Consider the following 23,970-nt stretch of genomic DNA (forward strand, 5'->3'; position numbering starts at 1 on the left):
GGCTGCTGACCAAAAGATGAGAGATTTCAGCCCCCCAGCGGTGCCTCAGAAGAAAGTCCTGACCCTCTCCTTCTTCCTCCGACACAATCGGCCAGCGAGAGCCCGGCCGACAGCGAGTTTCTATTCATGAGGAACACACTCGGAGAAGGGCAGGGAGGAAGATCACATTGCTTGAAGACTATAATCCCAGAATGATACACGCAGGCATTGCTGGATTGGGGTATGCTCTGCTTTATTTACAACAACAAAAGCAAAACAAATGATTAAAAAGGGAAGAAAAGCCTGTGGGTGTGGAGAGGAGTTCTATTCTTGACCCCCCAGGGGGGGAGGGGGGGAGGGGTGGTCAAGAAGCAGAGTCAGCGGGGCAGTGGCTGATGGGCGACGGATTTGACGGCAGAGCATTCTGCAAAGCTAAGGTGAGAAGGGAGTTACCTAGACCAGGGCCCTTCGTCACCCTTCAAGCCTGGAAATGAGCCATCCCCACTCCGCCATCAGCCCAGACAGCCCTGGCAGGGGAACAATGGCCCTTTAAACAGCCAGCCCCTCAGGATTGTTTGCCCAAAGCTGAGAAGGCAGGAATAAGGAGAAGAGGAGGCATGGACCCCAGAAAGGCAGAGGAGACGCAGGAAGAGCGCTCTCCTGTTGTGTCAGGGAACCAAAGGGGTGTGCGTTGTAAATGGAAGACTGGTCGGGTCTGTAAGCTGGTGCTCAAATCACAGTAAAAAGCACTGATCTCCCCGAGGCTCCATTGAAATTTGCTCTCGGTTATAATACTTTCTGCTTTCTTTTCAACGGAGGTTTTATCTGTTTTCTGTTGTTCTTGCTGTTAGTTCTTTTTTTCAATGCTTTGCTGTACTTGAAACCCAGGATAGGTAAATCTATAGAGAGACACAGGAAAGGTTCCGTGGGGGTGTGGCAGGGAGGTTGGGGGTGAGATGGGGAGCTAATAACGATGAGCACAAGAATGAAGACAGCGTTCTAGAACTGGCTGCGGTGATGATTGTACTGCTCTACGTGCTGTGGTTGAACTACTGAATCGTATGCTGTGGGGATTATATGCCAATAAAACTATTGATGGGGTAAAGTTTTGATGAAGATGTTTCCCAGTATAGTTTGCCTCTAGGAAATCCAGATTTGTTTTTCAGGTTTGGGCTCTGTTTGTTTGTTTTTTGTTCCCATTTCATTTCTCTAGAATGTTCCTGATGTGAGCCAGAATCAGCTCAATGGCAGAGAGTGAGGTTTTGTGTTTTCAGAACTAAGCCGTGACCACGTTGTCCCTGAGCAACGAAGAACCGGGACTTCATCGACAGGGCAGTGGGTGGGACCGGGGTTCCTCCCTCCCCCACCTCAGGTAATTCAGGAGAGAAGAGGGGGTCACAGGAGACTGCCCCCCAACTCAGAGAAGGCCAGGCGAGAAGCGCATGTCTGAGGAGAAGCCTGGCCACGTGGAGAAGCCCCGTCTTCAGCGAGGCTCAGAACGACCTGGCTCCATCCAGTGTGGATTAGGAACAGGGGAGGAAGCCGAGCTCCCTGGAGCCTGTGCATCAGAGCACTCACATCTTGGATGTAACGGTGACTATGAAGCACCCCGGGGTAGGGGTAGGTGGGTGTCCCTGGGGAGCTAAGGGGGCCTGAGGAGACCACAAGGTCCAGCAGCCACTGGCAAGTCCACTTTCAAAAGGCCAGGCACTGGACTACACCTGGTCCTCTCAGCAGGATTTCCACGCAAGCGCCCCACAAGCAGAGGGACGCAGGCACAGCTATGTGGAGATGGCAGGGGTCTGCGACCTCAGGTCCTCCCCCCAAGTGCGGCTGAGGAACGTCCCGTAGTCCTCCCACCAGACCAGATGGGAGGGACAGGGAGGACAAGGACATACCCTCACACCAGCGAGTCTCGGCTTTGACTTGACCAGCTCCTGGGTCGCAGGGACCAGTTCAAATCAGGAGCAACTCAGAGCCCCTTGACTTAACACATTTTGTTTTTTGGGTGTTTTTTTTCCCCTTCAGCTTAATCCCTATGACAGCAGATAATGGTGTTCTTCTACACATATGAGTGGTAAAGTCTACAGTCTCATCCCCCCCCCCCACGTGTCAATGACATCATCCATGGATTAGCATAATATATGCTGACACGATCACAGCTGACCTCATTGCCGTGACTTAACCCCTGGGCTTCTAGCAGCAAGGCCGGTGGTTTGACCTTCCCATTGGCTCTGCAGCAGAAAGATGAGGCTGTCTGCTTCCCAGAAAAATGGACAGTCGAGGACGCCCCATGGCGCAGTTCCATGCTGCCCTACAGGGTGGCTCTGAGTTAGAACTGAATGCACAGCAGTGGGATGCGGAACAGGCCCTAAGGCAGTAGGGGTGAGTATCATCATCATCATCATCATCATCATCAAGAAGAAAGCTATTCTCTGATTGGCAGAGAAATGGAAGATGCAAGAATGGGTGCCCCCTGCTTCGTCTCTTTCCCTGGGAGGGTTAGGGAGAAAGGTCTGGATGGAAAGAAGGGTGGGGAGTGGGGGGTGGGGGAATGCAGCCCCTGACTCTCTCCCTGGACAAGAGTTTTTTGTTGTTGTTGTTGTTTTTAAATCATTTTATGAGGGGCTCACAATCCATACATACATCAATTGTGTAAAGCACATTTGTACCTTCATTGCCCTCATCATTCTCAAAACACTTGCTTTCCACCTAAGCCCCTGGCATCAGCTCCTCATTTTTTCCCCTCCCTCCCCACTTCTCCTCCCTCATGAACCCTTGATAATTTATAAATTATTATTTTGGACAGGAGTTTTCAGCCCTCTCCTCATTCTCTGCAAATTGGGAGCCGGCGCAAACTCTTCAGTCAAACCCCAGGAAGCAACAGGGGGTGTGCTCGCCCAAACTCAGATGGAGTGAAGCTTTCCCAGCCCTCCTCTTTCACTGGGTTAACAAAGCGAAGGAACCTGTCGGTGGCCCTGCCTTGACCTCGGGCTGCTGAGGAGGGAGCGCTGGGGCGCCTGCCTCTCAGAGCACATACCTGGCTTGTCCAGGTGGGGCGCCACAGGCCTCCTCGCCTCCCCCAGATGCTTACTGTCTTTGTAACCACGGCATCATCATCATCTTGTGATGACGAGCCCGGGCTCTAACACTCAACTGCCCGAGTACAAATCTCAGACGGAGCTGCTTCTCTTCTGCTGTCTTGGATGTGTTCCTGAGCCACCCTGTGCCCCACCGCAGTTTCCGCATCTGAAACCAGGAAGAGTAGGCGCCTGATGGGATCCTTGTGAGCTCATGGGTGGCAAATCCTGTCCTGCTTGGCACCTAGTGTGTTGTGTCCAGCTGTCCTTGTGACACTCACCGGCTCACGGAGACCCCACGCGCAGCAGAACAAAATGCCACCCAGTCCTGCACCCTCCTACGGCGGGTGGTGGGTCAGAGTCTTGGTGACCCATACAATTTTCATTGGCTGACTCTAAGGAGGTTACCAGGCCTTTCTTCCTAGCCCATCCAGAAACACTACTGACATCTGTTGGGCACCAAGTGTCCACTGACAGCTAGGTAGTGGCTGCGTAGGACGTGCATTGGCCAGGGATCCAAGGCAGGTCTCCTGCACCGGAGGTGAAAATCCTACCACCGAGCCACCCCAGTGGCTGCCACCATGGGCTCAAACTTCAGGATGATTGTGGAAATGGTGCGGGGCGGCCAGTGTGGGGTTCTGCTGCAGACAGACGCACAGACTCAACAGCAAAAACCAAGCCTGAAAGCACGGGCAGGGAGGCCATGCTGACTCCTAGTGACACTCCTTTGGGTTCAGGACACTGTGTGTCCTTCCGCGAGCAGATGGCGTCATCCTCCACCCTCACGGTGGCTGGTGCATGTGCACCTCCGACCTTGGGGTTAACAGCCCTCAAAGCAGGTGAGGGAATCTCTGGGGGCCTCAGTCTCCTCATCTGGAAAACCAGGCTGCTGCCCGGGTCTCCAAAGTGTTGTGGGGATTAAGTGAGGTAACATTTGCTACATGGGGGGTGGACAGAGGCTGGCTGATCTGCCCTGCCCGGAACAACCAGAGTCTGATATGCCTGATTCCTGACTGGCCTCACACAAGGCGAGGCCTCAGAGCCTCTGGCAGCTGCCCGGATGGAGGAGATGTGCCAGAGGTGGGCACCTGTGGAACTGACTCTGCAGCGTGGCCCTGACCTGGGCAGCTGGAGCCTCCTGTCCCCACCAAGAGAACGAGGGGCTACCCGGACCAGGAGCATCCGGGAGTGCTGGAGCCCAGCTCTGGGAACCTCCGCCAGCCCCAGTCTCACAGCACAGCCACATCCTGGCCTGGGAGGAGGGGGGCTCTGAGGGCTGCCCTTGCTTCCCAAAGTTCCCAGGCAGCTTGTGCCCTAGCCACCCAGTTGAGCTGACCGAGCCCAAGGCTGTCAGGGCAGGGCTGTCTCTCAACACCATCCCATCCCCTGTCCGTGAGGAGGAGGCCACAGGCCTCAGAACAAGGAGGGTTGGAAGTTAGAGGTCAGCTCTGTCAGCCTGAAGCCCACCTGCCTTCCTGGTCTGGAGGTAGGGAACTTTCCGAGAGAGAAAGGGACCCCTAGCTGAGTCACAGACAGACAAGGGGAACCAGGGCTCTCTGACTCGAGCCAGGGTCTTCTCCAACATCTCCCCTTCACCCGTCTATCAGCAACGGCCCCCAGAGTGCTCCCCTCTCCAGACTGATTCAGAACGAGGTGGACACAGAGAGACACAGACACCAGTGCAGGGGAGGCCAAACAAAACAACCAACGGCCATTGAGTTGATCCCGACTCTTCACCACCCTACAGGACAGGGTAGAACTGCCCCTGTGGCTTTCTGAGACTGTCATTCTTCTGTACGGGAGTAGAAAGCCTCATTTTTCTCCCGAGAAGCTAGTGGTTTTGAACCGCTGACCCTGCGCTGAGTAGCCCAATGTGTAACCCACTACTAAATTGTCCCGTGTCGGGGTGCTTGGCGTCTCTCAGCGAGCAGACAGAACAGTGGGCTGGAAACAGCGTGTGAAGTGCTGTTACGTGGGGCAGTTCAGTTCAGTGCTACCTCAGAGGCAGGTCTGTGAAGACAGAAAAGAGGGAGAAGCTCACCGGCCTGTCTGTGCGTGGCAGAGAGGGAGGGGTACGGGTGGGGGTGTTAAGAGGAATTTGACAGAGGTGGTAACATTTGAATGGGGTCTTGAAGGCTGACTGGCATTCACCAGTGACACACCTCTAGACAGAAGCAGTGACAACAGTGACTGAGAGGCAGGTGGTCAGACTGTGACAGGGGCCGAGTGCCAGTCTTGGGATGTAGCTCAGGGAGGGGGAGGGCACCTTCAGGTCACTTTCCGCATTCCCCTTTGATCTGTTAGGCATGTACACTCTCAGACCAAGGAGGTCAAGGGCAGGTGCACATCACACAGAGACAGAGGCCACGAATAGTGGTCCAGGTGTAGGAACCCAAAGATAGGAGTGGGGGAGCATCCCCTGCCTCTGACACTCAGCTCCCACATTCCCCCATGAGCAGGGACACCTCGGTGGATCCCAAGCTCCATTGCACCAACTCAGACCCAATAATCCGATTCTGGACAAAGACTGCCCACTCCGCCCTCAGAATGAGCTGGGCCGCCCCTGTTGGAGCATCTCTCTCCCTGCCTGCCCTGTGAATGAATTCAGGCCCTCTTTTCTCTGAGGGGCTGCCAGGGTTCTCCCGGAAGACTGACGGAGCAGGCCGTGTCGAGAGTAGGGGTGGCTGGGGTTCCCGGGACCATTTACAGGTGAAGAAACAGACGCCTGAGAGGTGAGGCCCCTGGTCTCCACCCCCACAGCCAGCTCATGAGCAGACCTGGCAGCTGCACGCCTGCCTTTCCCTCTCAGGACACTGTCACTCAGGCCTTGCTTGCTGTAGGGCTTGGTTTCTGCAGAAGCCGGCGCCTATGGCAAACCGTTGAAAAGCAGAAGCACAAATGCTAGCCTAACAGCCTCATCTTCCTCCCCTGGAGAGACTGGTGGGTTTGACTCTGCTGCCCCATTGTCCTCCATTCAGCATGTGACCTGGTCTCCAGGGATTGGCGGTTTTAGGAGAACCCCCTGGCATGGTGGCATGGCGTAGTGCGGGGAGTGGGGGTTGGTCTGCTCACCACAAGGTGAGCCATTGGGACCTGTCCGCTGCTCCCTGGGAGAAAGACCAGGCTGAAGTTGTAGAAACCCCAGTGGCCGTTGTGCCGTCCTCTACAGATGGACTGGGTGGCCCTGAGTTTGGGGGCTTGGGGGGAACCTCAAGAGAGAGGATCATTGGCTCCCACGGCATACACAACCAAGGACTTGAAGATGTTGCTGGAAATGCTAACATTGAGGGAAAGGGCGGAGACACCTAACCGAGCACCTCTCCAGCTTCCCCACAGCCAGGTTCACCTGTGGAAGGACTCGCTCCTCCAATGGGGCTTTGTCCTGTGGCCAACCGAGGCCTGGCTGACAGCGGGCAGGGAAATGTCCCTGGATGGGATACATGTGTATCTGTCACCCACTGCTAGTGACATCAGATACTGAGCACTGGACACAAGCACTTCCTCCTGAGGCTCTTAGCACCCAGCTGCGTAGATGGCAATTGTTTTCTTGTTGCTCTTCTTCTGTGTCCCCCCCCCACCCTCTTTCTGACTCTTGTTTAAAATTAAGACTCTTTTTAAAGTTAAGTATATAAAAGGGGCCTTCAGAACATTTCCGGAAACTTTTTAACTCCATTTTGCTATGAACTCTTTGAAGCCTCCTCATATATCAGAGTCTTGAGAGCCAATGGTTAAGCTGAAATGTAAAGGCCAGGGGTTTGAATCCCCTAGTTATTTCACAGGAGAAAAGCACAGCCTAGGAACCCACTTCAAAACCAAACGCACTGCCAGGGAGTCAACTCTTACTCCTCATGACCCTGCAGGACAGCTAGAACTGCCTGCAGGGGGTTTCAAGTCTGTAACTCTTTACAAAAGCAGAAAGCCTCGTCTTTGTCCCTCAGAGTGGCTGGTGGTTTTGAACTGGTGATGTTGCAGTAAACAGGCCAACACATAACCAGTACACCACCAGGGTTCCTCGGGAACCCTACAGGGAAGTTGTATCCTTTGCCACAGTGAGTCACTGTGAGTCAGAATGCACATAACAGTAGCAGGTGTGTGTGTGTGGTGTGTGTGTGTGTGTGTGTGTGTGTGTGTGTGTGTGTGTGTGTGTGTGTGTAAAACAAAGCACGTCCCATTTGAACCTTCGTTTTACATTTTCACATGTCCAATTCAGTGGCATAGATTATTTTCATCTTGTTGTACAACTGGCACCACTAGATGTTTCCAACATTGCCCATCACCCCAAAAAGCTCAATCCCCCTGAAAGCAGATGCTTCCCAAACTTTGGTCTTCCTCCATTTGTCTACTCTAGATATTTCACGTAAGTGGGATCATACAAGGCGCTCTGGTAGTGGAGTGGGTACGCACTCGACTGCTAACCAGGAGGTCAGTGGTTCAAACTCACCAGGTGCTCTGTGGGAGAAGAATGAGACCACCTGCTCTAGTCAAGATGTACAGCCTCAGACACTCCAAGAAGCAATTCTTCCCGGTCCTCAGAATCTACACTCCTTGGCAGTGAGGGAGTGCTGAGTTGGTAGGGAGAACTTAGACTAGATAGGTGTCAGGGAGACAAGAAAGCAGGTTCACTGAGCCCCCGACACACTGTAAGCACAGCCTATGTCTGATCCAACATCTACTAACCCACCTCCGTCTTGCAGGATGCACAGGAAACATGGAATCATACCACGTGTTCTAGAAAACAGAGAGGTTTGCAAGTATTCATTGCCAAGTATTTGTGTGGAGCCGTTTAGCAGTGAAATAGCAGGCGTAGGGGCCCTAATGGTGCCACATTTACTCATCGACTGCAAGCCAAACGGTTGGTGGTCCTTACGCCCCCCACCCCCAGGCTCTATGAAAGAAAGCCCTGAAATATCTTCTCCTATGAGGGTGATGCCACCTCAAAAGCCCGATGGGGCAGCTCCACTCTGTTACCTGAAGTGGCTGTGAGGAAAAGCAGGCACAATGACCCTGAAAACAACCATGGGGCGGGACTACTGGGTGGTGTTGGTATGCAACCGGTGCCAGAAACACCGCCTGCTGTGTTCAGGTTGGGTTCTCACGGGAATGCCACACCGGAGGCCTCCCCTCCTGCAGGCGTGCGCCCTTGGGAGAGAATACACTTGTATACTCAGGGGCGCTCCCACCCTGTGCTCTGAGATATGTCCCCTTGCACACCTGCCACTTCAGAAGAGCGGGTTCCCACCTGCCAAACGACACACATGGTGGAGGGGGAGCTGGTGGAGGGGCAGTGTCTTCTCGCTGGGCTCAGGAAAGGACCCCCAGGCTGAGCTCAGCTGCTTCTCCAGGATGACGGTTCACTTTGTAAAAATTCTCGCTGAGATGGCATAAATGAGAGGAACCCCTGTCTCTGTCTGAGACTTGCACATGTTTTCTTAAGTAACTGAAGATGCTAACCCAGGAGCCAAGAGGTGGCAGGGCCCTGCTCTGCAGGCGTGGCTAGTTTTGAAGTCTGAGCCTCTCTTAAGCCCCCTTCGTCCTTCCCCCAGGGCCCTACACAAGGTGTCAAGCAAACAGGGTATAGGGCCAAGCAGGCTAAGGGTGCGGAGCCAAGTGTGGATTTAGCAGCCCTCAGATGAGGTCCTGATTGCCAAAATGGCACAGCTATACTCAAAAAGCCCCTGCAGTAGCTCCAGCTCCAGAGAGGAAGAGGAGAGGGTGTGGATGCTCAGGTCAGGAGTACCTGCTGTGAGCCTACTCCTGGGCTGCCCACGGGGAAGCGCAAGGGGCCCCGCTTTGAGAGTCCTGTCCGGGAGGGGAGAATGATATAAAAAACCACTAGAGGGTAGTACAAGAAGAAGGAGGTCCGGCAATGCAAGGTTAAGCAACCCGTCTGCTAACCGAAGGTCTATTAGTTTAAACCCACCCAGAGGTGCCACAGGAAATAGACCTGGGGGGTCTGCTTCCGTAAAGACCATGGCCGCGGAAAGTGCACGGCCTGTCAGGTGGGGGTCACTCTGAGTAGGAATGGACCCCACAGCAGTAAGAAGAGGCCTGTGTCAAGGGCGGGGTCCCAGAGGAGAAGAGGGAGCCCCTGAGGTGGTGGGGGTTGGGAGGTACAGGGTCATTAAAAGATTCGGAATGAGAGCCATGGACCTGATGGAGGGGTCCACATCTCATTACTAGAGAGGAGCATGAACACTCTGGGAGGGGTGGCGGGGGTGCCTATCGCCAAGGCTGGAGAGCATGGAAAGGAAGGACAGAGTCATGGTGAGTGGCGTGATGGGGACATGAGAGGCAGAAGATACACTTGATGAACAGAGATGGGAGAAGAGGGCCGTCATGCTAAGAAGTCAAGCGGGTCTCAGGGGAACCATCAAATGTGTCAACGTAGAAGCTGACCCAGTCGGTAAACCCAAACCCAGACCAAACCCACTGCCCTAGCATTGCTTCTGACTCATGGTGACTCCACATATGACAGGGTAAACCTGCTTGCTCCACAGCAGGGGTCTCCACCTTCCTCATGCCGCGACCCTTTCATACAGTTCCTCATGTGGGGGTGACCCCCAACCAGAAGATTATTTTCGTTGCTAATCCATCACTGTCATTTTGCTCCTGTGATGAATCAGGCAACCCCTGTGAAAGGGTCATTCGACACACCCCCCCCAAAGGGGTCACGGCCCACAGGTTGAGAACCGCTGCTCCACAGGGTCTTCTCAGCTCTCATCGTGATGGAAAGGAGGCTGAGGACTGCAGAGGTTAGGAAGGAGGCGTTCGCCAGCAGACTGGTGGCTAGAACTTATCTGGTGCTGCTAGGGGAGAAAAGGCCTGTCCATCTGCTTCCGCAAAGCTCACAGCCCGAGAAGAAAGCGAATTGGGTGAACTGGGTTACACAAGGTCTCTGTAAGTGGAAAATCAACCAGTGGCAACTAACAACAAGCTGTCTTTACAGAATCAGATGACTGGGCCGTTGTTTGGTCCCACTAAATGGGTTCCACTGCCCACCGCTACTTTAGTAGTTGAGAGCAAGTTGCCTGTGCCACTCAGGGACCTTGACGCCATCGGTTAAGAGAAACAAGCACACTCACTGCCATCATGCCAATTCCAACTCACGGCAACCCTATATATGACTGCGCCTTAGGGTTTGAAGCATTCACTTAGCAATTAGCCCCATGCTGAGCCCAAAGGGCCACCCTGAAGACCAACCCCAAACCTAACTCACTGCCATTGAGCCAATGCTGACTCATGGCGATCCGGTGTGGGTATCTGACACTGCAACTGTTTATGGAAGTAGAAAGCCCGGTCATTCTCCTGAGAAGCTCATGGAGGTTTCAAAAGGCCCACCATTCAGATAGCAACCCCACACATAACCACTTCACCAAGGTTCCTCAGCACCCTGAAGAGTGTAGACCCTACCTGGCCCGAAGGTGGGTTGGAAAGGGGGAAACGATTACAAGGATCTACATGTGACCTCCTCCCTGGGGGACAGACAACAGAAAAGTGGGTGAAGGGAGATGTTGGACAGGGCAAGATATGACAAAATAATAATTTATAAATAATCAAGGGTTCATGAGGAACGGGGGAGAGGGGAGGGAGGGGAAAAATGAGGACCTGATGCTGGGGGCTTAGGTGGAGAGCAAATGTTTTGAGAGTGATGAGGGCAAAGAATGTACAAATGTGCTTTACACAATTGGTGTATGTATGGATCGTGATAAGAGTTGTATGAGCCCCTAATAAAACGATAAAAAAAAGAAATAGAATTATCTGGAATGTAGCCACACCCACTCATTTGCATATCATCGATGGCAGCCTTCATGCTGCAAGGGCAGACAGATCTGAGTAGTTGCAACAGAGAATCTGAAAAGTTGAAGGTACGTGGAAGTGTTACTGAAAAATGGGCACCACAGCAAGCCGCTTCCTGGTCAGACCCACACTGTCAACAGGAGGAGGAAAGGGAGATGGAAGGGGAAGAAGAGGAGGAGGTGAAAGGTCCCGAGTCTCTTTTCTCCACCTCCTGGAGGGGCATTCGATCTGGTGCAGACTGCCCAGCCTGTCTAAAGGCAATTGCTACGAGATGCAATTGCAACAACATCAGCGATGTGGACACAGAGACACAAGCACAGTTTCCAACATCAGGGATTGCACAGTGAATGTGTCCTAACACCGGATCCTCGCAGAGGCTAGGCATTCTGAAATGACCCCAGAACAGCTCTGCAGAATCGCGGGGTGACTTCACGCTGTGAGGACCTCCTCTGATGAGCTGCCCAGTGCTTGGCCCTTACACTATCTGAGCTCCATGTCAAGATTCAGAGAAGTGGGAAATCCGAGCGATGGTGGACCAGAGCAGGGCCCCAGCGTCCTGATTCAGAGTCATTCTCTCTCGATTTACACGTTCCTGTCTGAGTCTCTGGACTGAGAACAACTTGAGCTGGGGGATCAGCGAGCTAGATGATGGGGGACCCCTCCAGTGATCAGTCCCAGCTGAGTCCATTGCCAAGGAGACTGGGGGCGATGAACATTTCCTAACTTAGAATACTTATTGTGTCCATCTCCCTGCTTACAGTCAGAGCAGCATAAAACAGATTCTTCTCACTGAAAAGAGAAATAGACGGTACTACAATAACGGCGAGAGACATTAACATGCTACTGTCAATGATGGACGGACAACTGCCAAGAAACAAAACAAGGACCCAGAAAATGTAAATAACACAACCAACCAACTGGACCTCATAGACATGCACAGAGCACTCCACCTCACTCAAGGCCATGCACATTCTTCTCCAATGAGCAGGGACCATTCTCCAGAACAGACCGAATTCTAGGTCACAAAGCAAGCTTCAAACATTTCAGAACATCCAGGTAATATAAAGCCCTGCCATTGAGTTAATTCGGACTCACTCAGCAACCCTGTGGGCGAGAGCAGAACTTTGGGTTTCAGAGACTGTAAGTGTTTGCAGCAGTAGAAGAGCCTCATCTTTCTCCTGTCGAACAGTTGGTGGTTTCGAACTGCTGATCTTGTGGTTTGCAGCATAGCACATAACCCACTACACCACCAGGCTGCCACCATAATACTATTGACTAAAAATCAACGTTATTGACTAAAAAATCAATGACACAAAGAACGGAAAAACTGAAATACATGGAAACTGATGAACCGCTTACTTAAGAATGAGTAATAAAAACAATTTTTAAATTCTTGGAATCAAACGATCATGGAAAATTAGCATGGCAAAACATTTGGGACCAGCAAAAGTCATTCTCAGAAGAAAATTTGTAGCAACAAATGCAGACATCAAAATTCAATTTCAAAGACCAGACTTACTAGACTGGTAGACACTAGAGGAACTGCCAAGATGATCTCCCTAAGATACCCTCTAACTGAAAACTAAAACCCGTCCAATTCATAGAATGTATTATAAAATACTAATATTCATAAGCGAAGTGTCCCTTCAACAAGTAACTATGTTAAAAAAGGAAAACAAAAAGCAAAAACAAGAAGGCAAGGGATTGGGGGGGGGGGAGGGGGGCAACGCTGAATCAATGGAAACAGAAATAAGATAAACCACTGGAGTGCTGACAAATTGCGGAAACTGCAACCCATGTCCCTGAGCAATCAGTATAACCACGTTTCAGTGGAAGGCTAGTTCACTGTCAAAATATGTCCCTAAAAGACAACGCAACAAATACTATGGGAAATAAAAATAAACCACATGAAGCCAGACATGAGTGGAGGCGGGTCCCTCCTGAGGCATGGTGCTCATATGGGTGTTACAGCAGAGCTGTCCCTCCCACAGGGTTCACCAGGCTTGTCTTTCAAGGCACCTCTGGGTGAGTTTGAACCGCCAGCCAACCTAGGGGTTAGGACTTGAGTCCTTAGTCCCTGGGTTACCCAGGGACCTCCAAATCAGCAGAGGTTCTCTTCCTCATTAGCACATTGGGGTTTCCAAGGGTACAGCAGAGAAACCAGATTAAGAAACAGAATACTACAAATTAATCACTGGGAGCCAAGCAGTACCGCAATGTTCAGATGATGCAGAATGAGGGCACTACACTTTCAGATCGCTGTTGAAAGTGAAGCACAAAATGGAACATTTCCCAAGGAAAAGAAGACTTTCACTCTGAGCACTCACACCATGGGGAAAACAGCCCCCCACATCTCTAGACAGCCCCCTCCCCCACATCTCTAGACCCATGCAGATGGTGAAGCCAGAAAGAAATGGTGTTCCCCGTTCTTTTTCCAGGTCTGTCTTCAACAGAGCGCCAGCAGTTTGCCTTTGAATAATCTTAAGGCCTGCCTCCTGGGGTCACCTGGAGTGGGAGGCAGACACAAATACAAAAACAGGTCTGTGTTTGTGTATACGGGCCCTCTTAGACAATGCCCCTATCCCTTCAATGCCTCCGTCTTGTCCTCGCTACCACCAACGTACTTATTCGTCACTCAAAGAATCGCCTGGAGAACTGAGCGAGACGGAGCGCACGCTGTCCTGGGCCCCGTGGTGGCCCGCTGAAGACTCGGGCTGAATGACAAGTTCTCCCTACTGTCACCGTTACTTTTCAAAGGCTGCTTTCATCACCACAGCCCCCTAGTCCCATCAGGCCTTTCTTTCCTCTTGCCTCTCCTCTGGATTGTTTCTTTCGGTAACAAACACAAGCCAAGCACAAACAACAGCACAGGCAAGACCTGTCCAAGTAGAGGGAACCCTGGTGCTTCTCTGACCCTGAGCCCCTCCTCCCAGGTAAGCCCCTCCTCCTGCTAAGGCCACTCTGTCCTGCCTTCTCCCCCTGGAAGGTGACTCCCTGGGGCACAGACCCCAACCCTCCAGCTTTACCTGGAAATCCAACATCAGGTGGCTCGCCTGTGTCCATGGCTCAGGAAATGGGGAGGGGGGACCACTGGCTCAGTGGAGAGGGAGGGGTGGCTGAAGAGCCCCATCCCTAGAGCCCCGCAGCCTCTCTCCCCTCCTGCCTTCTCCAGGCGGCCTCACTCTGGGCAGCGTGGGCCTCCCCTGGGGCAGTGTTCCCAGGCTTCAGCCACAACAGGCTCCCCATTCTTCCTGGCCCTTGGCAGCCGGCTGCCTCCCACTGTGGTTCTGCCCGCTGTGGCCCATGGGCAGTTGCCCCCAGCCAAAGGGCACAGCACTGGCCTCCTCAGGGCCTGGGGAGCAAGCCCAGGGCCTGACTGGTCCCTTCACCCTGAGGGAAAGAGGCTGGCCCGGGTCTTCCCTTGAGATAGAACCTCAGGGTCACTAACTCCAGCCTCGGACAGCCCACGTCATCTGGTCTCGGCATCTTCGCCAACAGCCTTCTCGGGCCATGCTCTGTTTTCATTCAATGTGGGAGAAATCTGACATCTGCCCCCACCCCCGGCCCCCATCTCCATCCCCTGGGCCTGACTTCAGGCTACAGAACTCTCCAGATGTCAGCTCCCTGCCTCCAGGGTGACACCCACTGGGAGGAAGGGGTGGGGTTGTCAGTAAAGGGTTCTCTGCCCCTAAATCCTAGGCTGGCTCCCCACATTGACTTTCCAGGAGCCCACCTCCCGGTACCACAACTGGTAGCCTCCTTCACACATTTGCTCCTCGGACCCCCTTCCAGCAGGAACCACGAGAACTCGACCCCAAATCCACCACTCAAGATCCGAGGAGGGAGAGGCCACGGGGGGGCTCCTTGCATTCACCGTCTGTCCGGCTATTTTCCAACTTTCCTTTTTAGGGATCCTGAGCTCAGTCTTCAAGAATAATCCTCTGAGGTCCCAGAGCCAGGCCTGGGGGAGGGAGCCCAGGGCTGCCGCCACCTTCCGTGGGGCTGTGGGTGGGGATCTCTTCCTTGGGTCTGGGTTGCCAGGGAGAGCAATCCCATCTCTAGAGGTTCCAGTGTGCTCCCAACCAGCCCAGGAGGGTCCCAGCTGCAGCCCAGGCTGCACCCAGCAGGGAGGCGGGGTGGCTGTGAAGTTGGGCTGCCTTCCTTAAAGGGACAGCTTGCCCTGAGAGCAAGAGTCCAAACCAGCTCTTCCTGGTTCAGACATGACTGACCAAGCAACACCGGCATGGATCCAAATGTGTCCATTGTGGGCATACCAGAACAAGAACAGGAACAGGAAAACGCACAGGTGGATACCTTGCTGGAAGCAGAATCTCTCTCTTCTAAGCCTGAGCAGTGGGTAGGTTACGTAGCAACTAAATCTCTTACGCCACAGAGTTGGAAACAACAGTGCCAGGCTCAAAGATGGTAGCTCACCTTCTGGCTCTAGATATATATATTGTTCTCCACGGTCCTGGCAGCCTGAACACCTGAAGGAGCTCGCTCTGCCTCTTCAAAATCCCCCTTTTGAGAGCTTCCACCTGTCGTTTTGCCCATTCTAGTTATCATCCAGCATACTTACCGATTGGGTGGCTTCTGTGTCCAATTTTGCCGTGTCTGCCATGAATGAGCTGGTTTAAAACAATATGAAGCCCTGTGTGAGAGGCTACGGAAGGCCAAAAAACAGAAAAGAAGGGGCCAGAATGGGGCAGTATTCTCCAGGAAACAGCTCTGAGCAAGTGCCAGGACCCTGGCCAATCCTGCCATGCCAGTCCACTCTCTGGACATGCAGGACCCTGAGGTGGAAAGTCCCTTCCCCAGGAGAAGTTCCTCTACCTGCCCCTCGCCCAACAGGGGGCTTGGCTCCCCCAGACAGCAGTACTATAACCAGCAGCAATTGATCATCATTGCCTGTGCCAAAGGATTCCCAGTGGTACAGGGGTTATGCACTCGGATGCTAATCAAAAGGTTGGCGGTTTGAACCTACCAGCTGCTCTGTGGAAGAACAGCATGGCAGCCTGCAGAGATGGACAGTCTAGAAAGCCCTGGGGACCCTTCTACTCCGTCTTCCAGTGTTGCTGTGAGTCAGAATTGACTCCACAGACGTGAGGTTTGCTTCAGTTTTGCCTTGTTTGACTGTGTGCAAGGAATTGTCCTTAGTGCTTTGAAGCAAAGAATTTATTTAATCCCCACAGCAACTTTGAAGAGGTAGATCACGTTGTCATGGATATTGATATTGCTGTAGTGAGTCCCGAAAAGACCCTGAGGGTGTAGTGGTGCCATGTCGGACTGCAATCTGAAGGGTCAGCAGTTTGAACCTGCCAGCCACTCTGTGGGAGAAAGATGGGGCTTTCTACTCCTGTAAACAGCTCCAGTCTCAGAAACTCACTGGGGCAGTTCTACCATGCCCTGTAAGGCTGTCATGGCAGTGAGGTTTTTTGGGTAGTTGCTCCCGTTTTACAGATTAGGAAACTGAGGTTGAGGGAGATGAAGTCAATTGCCAAGTTTCCCTTTCTAAGCCCCCATGATTTTGGCCCCCCGGGCTATGCTATATTTAAATCCATTTAGTATCTTGATCTATTTCTCTGCACCACTGTCCCTCGGTTTCGTCACAATGCAGCAGCTTCGGTGTTACTACAGTGCTGGAAGCAATGCCAATGGTCTTTGAAATATCAGAAGGGCTAGCCAAGGTGGACGGGTTTCAGCACAGCTTCCAGAAAGAGCAGCCTGGAAATCTACTGTTGGGCAGGAGCCAGTAAGAATCCGAGAGATCACAGGAGAATACTGTGCTACAGAGTGATGGAAGGTGGGCCCTGGGTTAGCACACAGTGGCTGCAGCCGTGGGCAGCAAGGATGGCCATGAAGATGCGTAAGAACCAGGCGGTGTTGAGTGGAAGCCAGCTCAGCAGGGACGAACAACCATGGTGCAGTCCCCCTGCTTTGGCTGGCCCCCCAGAACCAGATACATTTGAGGCATATCTCAGGCTAAGGCGGCATGAGATAATAATCACGCCTGCAATTGATTGCAGAGCATGGCTGTTTTCCAGGCACTCCTGGATAGATCACGTCTTTGGGCTCCCTAACAACAGGCCAGGTCGGTATCAGGGGTATCCAGTGGGACTACTGGAGGGAGGCAAGTGTGGCAGTTAGATACATTTGTATCAACTTGATGTTTCATGGGCTCCTTAACAACAGGCCAGGTCGGTATCAGGGGTATCCAGTGGGACTACTGGAGGGAGGCAAGTGTGGCAGTTAGATACATTTGTATCAACTTGATGTTTCAAAGTGTCCAACCTGTCATTCAGACCACAGCCTGCTGGTGTCTCCTTGTGGGCCTGATCTCCTCAAAAGGAGGGCTCAGGGCACCTCATCCCCCAAACCCCTTCTGCTACTGACCCTGAAAACTGCCATGCTTTCACTGACCTTGGATCTCTGCGAACCCCTGACCCACTGGCCTGCGCTCTTCCTGCCCAATGCATGTGGCTGCATGAGTCTGAAGAGGGACCGATGGACTAGCATCAGACGTACGGACTTGAGTACGGACTTGAGTTGTCCTGCGCTGGGGTGTTTTCTCGATAGAGAACTACTTCTTGATATGAAGCTCTTACACATCGATGCGTGTCCCTTGATTTGCTTCTCTCATCAACCCGGCCTAACACAACAAGAAATGGCTTGAGGCTTTGAGGTTTGCCCAGATGGCCGTAAGAGGGATGGCCAGGTGGCCTGAGCTTTTTCCAGTCCGGCTTTGCTGCTCCATCCCTTGACCTTCCTAAGCTAGGTAGGCAGGCACCAGCGAGCCCGTGGGCATGGGAGTAAACCATCTCAGCTGGTATGGGCCACATTTTCTCTCTGCACTGATGAACTGGTCGTGGCCTGGGTTCTAAGGAAGCCACTGTTGCTAGTTTGTCGCTATTGTTGTTAGGGGACATCGAGTCCATTCCAACCCACAGTGACCTTGTGCACAACAGAGTGAAATACCATCCGCCCCGCATCATCCTCTCACAACGCCAGAGCCCATCGTCGCAGCCACTGTTTCTACTGATCTACTTATGAAACGTCCTCTCCTTCGCTGCCCTTCCACTTTACCAAGCATGATAGCCTTCTCCAGAGACTGGTTTCTCCAGACAACACATCCCGAGTATTAAGACAAGAACCTTGTACGATCCTACCAGCTCTATGGAGTGGAGGCCTGTCACACTGGGCATGTGTGGGACCTGAGCAGGCAGTCGAACCCAGCTCTGGGCATCACTGGGAGAATCAGAAGGCCTCCCGTGGACCACCAGGAAAACTAGCATCAGACTGGTGAGGGCCGTGTCAGAACCACAGAGACCTGTGGGGGCAAAGGAAGGACTGGCTCTTGTGACCTAATCCAAGTCAGAAAAAGGCAAGTTCAAGGACCAGGACAAACAGGAAGTCAGAAAGCTTATTTTGCAGGATGCACACGACATACACACACACATACAAACACACACCAAAACCAAATTCACTGCCATCAAATCAACTCCCATGTATATGGAGGTTTTAATCTTTATGGGAGCAGACAGCCTCCATTTTCTCCCTCAGAGCAGCAGGTGCGTTTGAATCACCAACCTCATGGTCAGCAGTTCGACACTTAACCAACAGTGCTGCAAACATCCACATATGATATGAGGGAGCTTCAAGAAACTCCTGGATAATCGAATGAAAAGATAATGACAATTCACCACCAACTTCTTTGAGACTCTGAAACTTGCTCATATATATATACACACACACACACACACACACGCACACACAATATACACATGAAACTGTCTGTCTTCTAGACCAGGGGCCAGCAAACTTTGGAGAAGGAAGAGCCAATCTTATCTGTCACAGTAATTTAAGAATTAGTCGATAGTCATAAATAATGTTTACAAACAAACGAAATCACCGTTATCTGAATACTAGCCTTTAAGATCTTTTCAATTTTGCTGCAGAGCCACATGTGGCTTGTCAACATGAATGTCAAGCAGAGAGACAGTGTGTCCCACCTCCAGGGAGGAAGAGAGGAGTCCCCAGAATCCTCAGGAGAAGGCCCTGCCCACACAGAGGCATCATTGGCTATGACCTGATTGACAGACTAGACTCCTCCCCTTTGCTCAAATGGGTGGGGCCACTGGACTCATGAGCTGAGAGTAGGGGTTGCATGTCAATCCTGGCCTGGAGTGTGTGATCACCAGATCCTTACTCCCCTGTGCGTGGCTATTCTCACAACACTTCACCAGTTGCCTTATATCCATTTCATCTCTTAGCAACCCCAAGAGTAGAACTGTGCTCCACGGCATTTGCGATGGTGGACTTCTCTGAATTCGATCACAGGGCAAGGTCCATTTGGATGGACTCAACCTTTCAGACCACCTCCAAGCTGGGCGTTGACTGTTTTGCAGGCCCCAGGGCCCCTGTCAGCCTTTATAAGGAGGTGCTGCTACCAACTCAGTCGGCCTGGGGCCCTGAGCAGAGCGCCTCTGCTGAGCCATGAAGGGATAGCATGTATGAGAAGTGGACCTGTGTTGTCTTAAGCCACTAGAATGTGAGGCCCATCTGTTACCATTCAAATGTCATTCAAATGACACTGCTAGGGACACTGGTTGGCTGCCGTAGACTTCAGATGCCAGGAAGCCAGGAGGAGAAAAGCTGAAAAACAATGGAACCCAAATCCAGGATCCGGATCCTGGCTTCCCACGGAGTTCCCCCCACTCCCCAAACCCCACAGCTCTTCCTCGGCTCACAGGGATCCCTCTGTTGTGGAGCCTTGGACTCTGGGGAGGCTCAGGCGCAGACTGCAAGGACCGTTGTGCCAAAGCATTCAAGGTACGGTCTCCCTGGTGAAAGAAACTTCCGTAGGCCAGGTCCAGAGTTGGGCTGAGGAATCTGACCCCGGGCCTGGAGTGGTAAGCTCTCCAAAGGACAAAAGTTTCCACCACAGCAACAAGAATGTTAGACATGATGAAAATAAATAAATAAGTGGAAATTCTCAGTAAAGGGGGAGAGTGCGGGGAGGGTGAAGGGGGCGGGTATCGGTTTGCAGAAGCCACAGATGGCAAAGGCCATTCACTGGTTCCTCTGAGGTTTCCTGCTGGGTGGGCAAGAGTTAAGAGGATTAGAGAGGGTGTTGGAAGAGACTTAGATGTCCTTGGCCAGAGGCAGTGGGGTACGTGTGGAGCCTTGGAAGAAAAGCAAGCAAACAGAAAGTGCTAATGGTTTCCCTTAGACATCAAGGGTGACCCAGAGGCTGCTGGAATTCTCTATCTTTCCTCTCAAAGAATGAATCTAGTCCCCTGACCTTAAGCACACTGCAGAAATAGACTCGGGGGTAGAATCAGATGTAATGAACGTAAACTATGACAGGAAGAATTTCATTTTAACCAAAGGATCTCAACTAGATTTATGTCCCCCAGGGGACATATGGCAATGTCTGCAGACATTTTTGACTGTCACGGCTTGGGGATGCTACTGGCATCTAGTGGGTAGAACAGAGGTAGGTTGCTATGCATCTGACAATCTGTAGCATAGCCCCCATGACAAAGAATGGTCTGCCCGGGGCTGAGACTAAATCTTGAGTTCTGAGAATTTAAAATTTAGTGCAGAGTACCGGGGAACATAGCTATGGAATGGCACGATGCCACGGGGGGTGGAGGGGAAGATATACAAGGGAGTACTCCCCAAAAATGGAATTTTTTTCTAAGCTATGTACTTGAATTATTTTACAAAACAACCTTAGCACCTTCAAAGGACTCTCCATTACACTCAATACATTTGTCAAATCTGCAATTCCATTCTTGGAAACAGTTTTCAAACTCATCTGTTTGGATGGCTGATAGCACCTCCCTCGTTTTTTTAATCATCTCTTCTACGTCATCAAATTGCTATCCTTTCATGTCCCTCTTCATTCGAAGAAACAAAAAGTCGCATGGACTGAGGTCAGGTGAGTAAGATGTGTAGGGTAAGAGACGTATGTTGCTTTTAGCCCAAAACTGGCACACTGAGATGGCTGTGTGAGCAGGTGCATTGTTGTGGTGGCAAAACCAGTCACCCATCTGCCACCGATCAGGTCTTTGTTGTCACACACTGTTATGCAATCTTTTCAGAACTTCCAGAGAGAAAGCTTGATTAACAGTCTGACTTGGTGGAACGAACTCCCTTTCACATTAAAAAAAAAAAGCTTTGTCTCGATCTTTGATTTCACTGAACTGTTCTTAGGTAGGATGATGATGGCTTCTTCCATTGCACCGTGTCTTATCACCAGTAATAACCTGGGGGAAAGTCTTGGTTGTTTCAGAGTTGTTCTCTCAAAGCACAGCATGTTTCTGCTCAACACTCTTTTTCCTAGTCAGCCAGAACTCGACACACAAATTCTGAAGCAACCCTTCTCATTCCCAAATCTTCTGTTAGAATTCACTGAACCAAGCTCCAAGATAGTCGGGAAAACTTCCCCATCTCATCAATGGTCCGTCATCAGTCTTCAAGCACAAGTGGATGGATTTTGTCAACATTTTCATCCATTTGGGAAGTTGATGGAGAGCCAGAACAAGGTTTGTCATGAATTGACATTTCACCTTTTTGGGAAACAAGAAAAGCACTCATACACTTGAGTTTTTCCCATAGCGCTGTCCTTGTCAACTGTGTTCAATATCACAACAGTTTCTGTGGCATTCCACCCCCCACCCCCTGAGCAGGACACATTTCACAGCCACATGCTGTTCTCTTAAATCGGCCATCACCATAAATGAGGTTCAAGTGAAACTGCCTTCATGAAAAATTTTACTGTGACCAGAGAGAACCTTCCCAGGTGATGCCGCTGGATGCACTAACTCAGAGCGAGTTGCTCCATGCTCACCTAGTGGGACCAACTCCTATTAGAAAACTCTGCCCAGCAGATACTTTTTCTGATTTTTCTTGGTGGGGGGGAATATGCCCTAGTATAGGGGATTGTTATTAGCTGCCCTCCGGTCAGAACCTGACCCACGTGACTCCACACCCAGTGAGCAGAACACTGCAAATCCTGTGCCATCTCCACAGTCACTCAGATCACCGCGATCCACAGGAGTTTCATTTCCTGGGTTTGAGAAATAGACTGCTAGACCTTGCTCCAGTCCACATTAGTCTGGAAGCTCTGCTGACCCTGGTTCAGCAGCACAGCCATAGGAAGGTGCATTGGCTGGGAACTGAATCTGGGTCTCCTGCATGTAAAACAAGAATTCTATCAGTGAACCACCAGTGCCTTCCCTATAGGTATGTAGTATGTATGGGTTGCTTAACGCCCATCACGCATTCAGTGGAATGGGACATGACATGACTTGGATGCTGGGTGAACATCTTAGGAAAGTTCCAAGGGAGCCTGCTTCCAACGGTCCTCATTGCCACTGCCAAAGCCATTGCTGCTGCTACTGAGAGAACTGCTGGCATCGCCAGAGGAACTGGCCTGGGCAGCCAGCAGCAGCAGGACCAGAGTGAGAGGAAGCTTGTGGGGAGGAAGGGAGCGAAGAGTGCCCTGCTCCACCTGCTACTTGGCCTGCTGGAGCAGCAGGAGCAACAGCCACTACTGGGCTAACGGAGGAAGCCCAGGAGCCTAGCCCTCAGCCTCATCCGCCTGGATCCCACCCGTGGTCCTATGCTACAGGAGTCTGGGTTTAGGGTCTCTGAAACCAATAGGGGAAATAATAAGCAAAAGGAGAGCTGCTTTCCTTTATTAAAAACAAAAAACACCCACCACCTACAGGACCACTGATGTGTATGAGTCCGAATGTTATACAAATGGATGTCAAAGGGCACGTATATGTACTAGAGATGTCCACTATCTGGATACACCCAAACCGACAGTGCTGTGAAACCTTTCTGGTGGTAGCCTATGTTGGCACAGCAGAGAAGCCCATCTTATTTGTCCTTCCTTCTCCCGGATGAGGAGGGAAACAGAGGGAGCATGGCGGAGCAGAAGCTCCATTATTTAGCTGTGATGCCTTCGGCTGTGCAGAGAGAGGCGAAGAGCAGAGTTCAGCGGAGGGGCTGGAGCAGAAGCACTCTGCGTCCTAGCAAAGTGGGATTACTAGCTGGAGTGGCTGGTGAGCATCCACAAGGGAAGGCGGGAAGGACGGAAGGAGGGAGGGAGGAGGAAGGCCAAAGCAGGGCTCTGGGCCAAGCCATCTTTTTCTGAACAAGATTCTGGCCAATACCCAATTTCAAGTTTGTTTGTCTTGCTGTGATGTAAATACCCTCCACCGCCCCTGTGGCGAAATCGGTTCCTTTTTGTGGTCTTTTGCCTTGGTTCTTTGGGAAAAAAACAGCTGGAGAGGGTTTTTGTCCCTACCCCCACACCCCCTGTAAACTCTGACCAGCTAACTTTGCTCTAATTTTCTACCCCCTGAGGATTTGTTACTTTGGTCCAGGGTGATTGGCATTTCCTGGATAAGCTGTAAACAGCTTGTGGTTTGTTGCTTTTTGCTAGGCCTGGGGAAGCAGCCTGCCCTATGATTGGTAGGCACCTTGCAGGGATTGGTCAATAGGCTATTCAAATGAAGTGTCCTTTGCCTACTATGCAAATGAAGGTTCTGCTGTGGCCTCTAGTGGTGAATGGCAGGCCTGTGGGTCCCCGTCAGAGGGGCCATGACTTGAAATTGGTAAAGAGGTATGCATATGTGCATCCAACCCCTTGGAGGGTTTTGAGACAGAAAGAATCAGGAAGCAGCAGAAGGGAAAAAGAAGAGAGAAAAAGCAAAGGGAGAGAGGTGGCGGGGGTTGTTCTAGAAGAATGGCAGCAAAGGCCAGTCAGGGCTGTAATTCTGGAGACAGCAACAGGCCCAGAAGGGGCCCAGGGGCAGCACTGGTGACAGCAGGCTCGGAAGCATCGGTGGTGACAGATGGCAGGTCAAGAGGCACCTGTCCTGAGGGACCGAGAGGAGCCGCGCTAACTGTCCTGCATGCAAAAGGGAGACTCGACCTGTGGGACTACCTGATCGCCATTCCAATTCGTGCCCTGCTGCTTCCGTCATCAACCACTTCATCAACGGACGGTCTGTGTGTCGTGTGGGCCCACGGCCACAGATCATCGAACCCCATGGAGTAGATTGTGCCACGGGGGAAGGGGCGGCTGGTATCAACA

At 51.8% G+C, this 23,970-nt stretch overlaps 1 protein-coding gene across 4 annotated transcripts in view; it reads right to left on the minus strand.

Annotated features, from left to right (window-relative positions):
- Positions 1 to 23,970, minus strand: part of DAAM2 (dishevelled associated activator of morphogenesis 2) — a 140,701-nt gene that overhangs the window by 87,983 nt on the left and 28,748 nt on the right. For 3 of the 4 annotated variants that reach the window (XM_004710748.2, XM_045294800.1, XM_045294799.1), the window contains exon 1: positions 13,883 to 13,977. The exons of the other annotated variant lie outside the window; for it this stretch is intronic. In XM_004710748.2, coding sequence (XP_004710805.2) covers positions 13,883 to 13,919 — 37 coding nt within the window. In that variant the 5' untranslated portion in view covers positions 13,920 to 13,977. Of the gene's footprint in view, positions 1 to 13,882; positions 13,978 to 23,970 lie in introns of those variants that run through there. 4 annotated transcript variants of the gene reach the window in all.

The sequence above is a fragment of the Echinops telfairi genome, unplaced genomic scaffold (assembly GCF_000313985.2).
Source record: "Echinops telfairi isolate 266 unplaced genomic scaffold, ASM31398v2 ScPeMD7_3533;HRSCAF=4204_1, whole genome shotgun sequence".
Lineage (NCBI taxonomy): Eukaryota > Metazoa > Chordata > Mammalia > Afrosoricida > Tenrecidae > Echinops > Echinops telfairi.